This window comes from Trichechus manatus, unplaced genomic scaffold (assembly GCF_000243295.1).
Source record: "Trichechus manatus latirostris isolate Lorelei unplaced genomic scaffold, TriManLat1.0 scaffold00021, whole genome shotgun sequence".
Classification (NCBI taxonomy): domain Eukaryota; kingdom Metazoa; phylum Chordata; class Mammalia; order Sirenia; family Trichechidae; genus Trichechus; species Trichechus manatus.
The window spans coordinates 19,763,565-19,770,292 of record NW_004443957.1 but is presented as its reverse complement, the minus strand read 5'-3'; the positions used below and the strand labels follow the sequence as shown (position 1 = coordinate 19,770,292).

The window sequence follows — 6,728 nt, the reverse complement described above, 5'->3', positions numbered from 1 at the left end:
GCTCCTTATGAAATAAACACCTACATTCCAAGAGGCACAAAACCCCACTACTATTCCTTATTGTCTTGCCATCCCTGCATCCCTATTAAGTAAAAATGGAAGCTAACATTTATTAAGTGCTAATTACAGGTTGAGCTCTCTTCTAAGCACTTTACATGTTGTGGATGCTGTGGGATGCCACCCAGATGCCCCCTTCAGGACTGAGACCGCAGTCCCCAGCCATCAGGTATGTTGTTTGCTGTAGGCTCACGGTGGAATCCCTCTTCAAAGGTTGCCTTTGGCCGAAGAGAGATTATGGTTAGGCCATCTTCTGCGGCAGCTGCATGCAATGGCTGGGCAATGTGGGAGTACATGGCCCAACCCCTTGTCTCAATGGGGGACACCTCCAAAGGGCTCTCCCAGCTCCAGAGGATCCCCTGGGTCCAGCTTCGGTCTCTGTTGCAGTGGCATGGAGTTTAACTTGGCTTCCCTCATTCTCTCCCAAGTGTTCCAGAGAACTCTCCTCAGTCAGCCTCCTGTGTGCGAATCTCTGCCTCAGAGTCTGTTTCCCAGGGAATTCAAAACTGAGACACAAGTATTAACTCGTTTAACCTTCACAACAACTTTACGGAATAGGTGTATTATGGTTCCTGTCTCAGGGATGAGGGAACCGAGGCAGGCAAAAGTTAAGAAAGTTGCTTACAGTCTCCCATCAGTCAATGGTGGAGCCATGATTTGAAACCCTAAGATCTAGCTTTAGATCGCATACTTTTAATTGTTCATGCAGCCTCTTAATAACAGTCCCATTTAGGATTGTGGGGCCATGGGGAGGCTGCAAAATCTTTATGGGAAAGGTGAGGTGAGGAGAGAGGCAGGGCGTTTATCACCTTTATGTCAGAGATGGGGACACTGAGCTAGCAACTGCTTGAGCCCAGGATCATTTACCAGTTACAGAGGCATGAGATTCTTTTTTTTTTTTGGCGGTGGAAAAAATATGGTAAATTTCGATTTTAATTCTGGCGCCAACACTTACTAACTGTGTAACTTTGAGGAAGTTATTTAACCTCTATGAGTCTTGGTAAAAGTGTTTGGCACTTAGTAGGTGTTCAATAAAGCCTCCCTCCCCCGCCCCCAAACGCTGATTATTTCCAGTTCTGTGAACTTGGGCAAGTCTCTATAGTCCTCAGTTTCATCAGTAAAATGGAGATGATGATGATGATAAAGGGCTTCCGCGGGCAGAGGGGCCCAGTAAACGCTAGTTAGCAGTACAATCATGATGCTATCTTGGCCCTGTTAGACGCTGTGCCCCTGACCTTCAGGACTATACAGACTCAGACTTTTCCTGTGACTGACACCGCCAGTGTCTCCCCGACCCGCCACGCCCACGCAAACCCTCCTGACACTGCTGAGTTTGTTTCCTGCTTTTTGCTAGGTCGGCGGGTTTATGTGTGTGTGTGAGTGTTTTCTTCAAAACTGTGCGTGCGCCTCTCATCTCTACGTGGTCTGCCGCCTCTCCCTCCTCCACTCGGAGGAGGGACAGCCCGGGTTTTGCCCAGCCTGAGGCTCCACGGTGTGAGTGCGCGCCGGCTGGGGCGGTCCACCCCTGCGGCTCCTCGCCTTCGCAGGGCCCAGCCCCGCGTTCCCATTGGTCAGAGGCGCGCGGCCCCGCCCCCGCCTCCTCCAAGTGCATAAAAGCCGCGGTAGCGGCAACTCGGCGCGGCCAGCTGGTTAAACCCAAACGCGCACCGAATAGCCTCAGCCTCCGCTCCTCGCCGCCTACCTCTCGCAGTGCCCGCCACCATTCTCCCCACGACGTGCTGTCCTGCGCCCGCAGCCATGTGCCGGACCCTGTCCGCCTTCCCCACCACCTGCCTGGAGAGGTAAGAGGAGTTTGCTATGTGCCAGGAGGAAGAAGTCCAAGTCCCTCCAACTCTGAGGGAGTGAAGTGGCCGCCTTGGGGATTTAGGTGGGAGACTCGAGTGGGGAGGCAGAGGAAGAGGTTAACTTGAAGCTGCCTACTCAGATGCTTCCCTTCGAGACTGGGAGAAGCGACGGGCCACGAGAAGGAGGGAAGCCGGGGCCCCTGTTTACTGCCACTCCCCATCCTCTGACAAACAGCAGTCCTCCTCAGGTGACTTGCTGAAGACCTCACTGCAGGCAGGCCACGTTGACACAACTGAGTTTGCCTAGTTTCTTAAGCTTTTGGTTTTCACTCCATGGCCCAGAGCTAGGGCATGGCCTCCTCTGCCCCTGGAAAGACTGGGAGATGCTTATCACGCCCCACGAGGGAAATGTGCCCACTTCCCAGGGAGCTACTCAGCAGTCTCCAGTCGTTGCTGGGGCTTCTGCCTGGGAAGGAAAGGGCAAAGATGAAGGCAGGAATGTTTTTCCACAGTTCCAGAAATACTGACAAGCCCAGAGGGGCTGAGCTGCCTTCTGCTAATCAACAGGCACAAAGATCAGTGTGACTTAAGTAGGGAAAAACTTTTATCTGCAATGCTATAAACCCAGATGAGAAAGTATAAGACCTATCTGGATGCTGCGCAAAGGTTGGTGGGTTGATGATGCTAATAGAGAGAGAGCAAAGTTTGAGCCTGGGCACAGCCAAGGGTCCCTGGAATCCCTGAGACTGGAGTTGGGGTGGCACCAGCTTGAGCTCTCCTGGGATCCCATAAACTTTTCCGCACTGGCTGAGTGAATAGAGAATCCTTACAGGTGCCTGCTTTGTCTTCCAGAGCCAAAGAGTTCAAGACACGTCTGGGCATCTTTCTTCACAAATCAGAGTTGGGCTCCGATACTGGGAGTGCTGGCAAGCTTGAGTGGGGCAGTAAACACAGCAAAGACAGGTAAGTCCTGCTGACCAGCAAAAGACCCCTGGTGGGGAGGGAGCCAGATTTAGGAAAGGAGCCACGAGAAGCAGTAATATGAGGAGCAGAAACTAGGGCGTGCTGGGGTGAACCGTGGTAACCCGTCCCTGAGGTTTTTTTAGCAGGGCTATGTCTGCTTGGCTCACGGGTGATTGGGTGGGTGGTTCCAGGGTTTAAGTCCACCAGCAGATGACTGCTTGGAGGGCCTGAATGTCTATTACTGGACTCTCCCATCTGGAGATGTGCATTGCATGTGCAACGAGGGCTAGGTCAGGACCCAAAACCACTGGAGGTTTTCATGAACATGTCTACTGCTATCAGCACACACCTTGCCTAAAAGTCCTTTCATATAGAACATCAGTGCCTGTGCAGGTGCTGCATTAGGCTCTGGGGTTCTGGGTAGACATAATCTCTATGCACGAGACCTTTATTTCCTTGGAGAGGTGTACAAAACAAAGTTCTGAGTGTGGGGGAATAGAAACAATTTTGGACAGAAAGGAGATAGCCTTAAAGACATTAGCTGAGGGCCAAAGGTCCCAGACTTCAGTTTCTGGCTACTGAATTGTCCTATAGAAAATGACACTGCCCCTTGCCGTCAACCTCAACCAGGAGTTTGAAGAGTCAGCTTCATTAATCACCCAGCAAGTCATGTGTGGATTATGCTACTTCCCCTCAGAGTTCTGGCTAGGATTTATGCTAGGCATCGGTTTGTTGTTTTATTTTAAAATCTTGACTATTTTTCTTTTTAGCAAAAACTTCTCAGAAGATGTACTGGCGTGGAGGGAGTCATTCGACTTGCTGCTGAACAGTAAAAGTGAGTAGGACCCTGTGGTGTCTGACTATGGGTGGCACGTGTGTACTCATGTGCTTTGGAGCCAGCCGGAGGGATGCTGAAAGTGTGGGCAAAGCAGTAGTTGTAATGATAATAATGATGATCCCCTAGTGAGCGAGCCTCTATTCAGAATACAAAGGCAGGTCCTTGTTCTAGAAAATGACATCCTAAAAATAGAGCTGTTAACTGCAGTTGCTGTCTTTTCTTCTTTTATTCCCGTCTGTCCCCTGGTCTGACCTGCCTCCTCCTCTGTCCCCCCAACCACAGATGGAGTGGCTGCCTTCCATGCTTTCCTCAAGACGGAGTTCAGCGAGGAGAACCTGGAGTTCTGGCTGGCCTGTGAGGAGTTCAAGAAGATCCGCTCGGCTACCAAGCTGGCCTCCAGGGCTCACAGGATCTTTGAGGAATTCATTCACAGTGAAGCCCCTAAAGAGGTTAGAGCCCTGACATGTTCTGTGGATCCTCCAGACCCTGCTCCTTCCAAAACCAGGGATCTTAGGGGGCCAGGAGATGAAGGATTGGATTTAGAATTAGAGTGGCCTTATTGGGCACAGGGATGAGTGGGCTTCTAGAGTTGGCGACTAGGAAAGCTAAGCTCCTTCCTACCCCTGGGTGGTGGTACCCTCAGATTCGGATCGGGTGAGATGGTCTGGCAGGTTTTTGGGCTTTTGTCCATACCCACTTTTGTAAGCCCAGCCCTTTTCAGACTCAACAAACACAACTGCAGAGACAAGGTTATCACAGGGATCTTATGTAACCTGGTGCAGCCCCCTGGCGGACCTGCCTCAGGTCCAGAGGTCTGTGGTCAATCAACTTTTGCTGATCAGTCTTCCCTTCAGCCCTTCTCGCCAGGGCAGGAGGCATGTTTGTTAAAGAACATGGGGCCACCTTGTGGAGAGATGATAGTAACGCTCTGCTTTTGTATCATGTTTTTATTTTCTGAGCACTCTTATTTATTCTGGGAGTCCCTGGATGGTGCAAATGTTTAATGCACTAACTGAAAGGTTAGTGGTTCGAGTCCACCCACAAGCACCGTGAAAGAAAGGCCTGGCAATCTACTTCCAAAAAATCAGTCATTGAAAACCCTATGGAGCACAGTTCTACTCCGACACACATGGGGTTGCCGTAAGTTTGAATCGACTTGATGGCAACTGGTATTAGTGTATTTATTCTACACTACTCCACAAATATTTACAGAGCACCAGTTACACGCAAGGTGCTGTTACAGGCACTGGTGATATAGCAGTGAACAAAATGAAGTCCCTACCCTCATGCGACTTATATTTTAATGGTAGAAGATGACAATCACCGATGAAACGAGTAAAATATATGTACTCTGATAAACGTAAAGCAGGACATGAGGGATGGGAAGTGCCATAGACAGATGGGGTGGGGAAAGGTGAGATCTTTCATTGTATACAAGGAGGTCAGGGGTGGGCTGTCTAATAAAGTGACATTTGAGCGGAGACATGACAGAATTAAGGGAAGGGAGAACATTCTAACAGCAAGGAAACAGCAAGTGCAAAGGCCAGAGTGCCTGTCATATTCACAGAGCAGCAAGTGGGCCTGTGTGGAGCTGACTCTGAGGCAGAGAGAGGAGATGAGGTCAGACAGGCAGCCAGGTAGCCATGTGGTCCACCAAGGACTTTGGCTTTTCTTCTGAGTGACGTGGAAAGACAACAGAGTGCATGGTCTTGGCAAAGGTGCCACAGACTGATTCAGGTTTTAAAAGGACCACTCTGACTGCTGGGTGGAGAACAGACCATGGCGGCAAGAGTAGATGAGAGAGACCAGTTAGGACTCTCCAGCACTAATCCAGAGAAGAGATGATGGTGACTCAGACCAGGGTCATTACAAAGGAAAGGGCTCATATACACATTCTTAATGCTGCTGTTAGTTGCTGCTGCGTCAGTTCCCATTCTTGGCAACCTCATACGTGCAGAGTAGAACTGTACTCCATGGGTTTTCGAGGCTGTGACCTTTCAGAAACAGATCACCAGGACTGCCTTCTGAGGCACCTCTGTGTGGTTTTGAACCACCAAACTTTTGGCTAGTAGTCAAGAGCTTAACTGTTTGCAGCAACCAGGGACTCTGTACATTCTTTTTTTTTTTTTTTATGTAACTTTATTTTGTTGTTGTTGGCTCTGTACATTCTTAACATGTCTTCGTAATCATTCTAAGATTGGAGGGCAGACACTGAATCATAGATGTGGGGATAGGCACAGAGTTAAAAAGCCAGTTTATGACAGACTCGGGAGACCCCAGGCTCTTTCTCCTGCCCCCCCGCCCCCCCATTCACCTGTGTGCTTGCCCTCCTTCCCACAGGTGAACATAGACCACGAGACCAGGGAGCTCACGAGAACAAACCTACAGGCCACCACTGCCACGTGCTTTGACGTGGCTCAGGGGAAGACGCGCACCCTGATGGAGAAGGACTCTTACCCACGCTTTCTGAAGTCCCCCGCTTACCAGGACCTGGTTGCCCAAGCCACGGCCGCCTCAGCCTCCGCGTCCAGCTGCAGCCTGGCTGAGCCCTTATGCACCTGAGCCTCCTCAGCAGTGAGGGAGCCAGCCGGGAGGAGAGGTGGAGTCTCCCGTCCCCAAGGCTGCAGACCCCGGGTGGGAGGCAGGTTCTGCAAAGCAAGTGCCAGAGGACAGTGAAGCACAAAGGCACACCAGCAGCCTGTTTTGGAAGCCACACCCTCTTCTCCGGATACCGTGGGACTAAATTCATGCGTGAGAGGGTACCCCACTTCCAGGACCTGTGGCTAAGGACTGAAGAGGAGGTTGTGTGGGGCTCCAGGGGAAAGAAGGGTGGTGCAAGAGTTATCACTGGTTCTTGTTGTTCTCACCGGGGCAAGGCGATGTTCCAAGGTGGTTTGGGTAAAAGGAAACTTGCAAATGAGAGGGGGAAAGGCCCCCAGGTCAGCTGGTTTGCCTCTTGGTCAGTTGACTCTGATGGCATCCTGTTTACCTAGTTCTGTTCTGCCCTCCTCACCTGCGTCTGGGCCACCCGGGATCCCTTAGCTTGCACTTCTTGTGTGTCCAGC

The 6,728-nt window shown here is 50.9% G+C and overlaps 1 protein-coding gene across 1 annotated transcript; it reads left to right on the top strand.

Annotated features, from left to right (window-relative positions):
- Positions 1-1,755: 1,755 nt before the first annotated feature.
- On the top strand, positions 1,756-6,335 carry RGS16 (regulator of G protein signaling 16). Its single transcript, XM_004372892.2, has 5 exons — positions 1,756-1,859; positions 2,715-2,825; positions 3,596-3,660; positions 3,946-4,112; positions 6,004-6,335. The coding sequence occupies exons 1-5, from the start codon at positions 1,816-1,818 to the stop codon at positions 6,223-6,225; spliced, it is 609 nt and encodes a 202-aa protein (XP_004372949.1). The 5' UTR covers positions 1,756-1,815; the 3' UTR covers positions 6,226-6,335.
- The last annotated feature ends 393 nt before the right edge of the window (positions 6,336-6,728 follow it).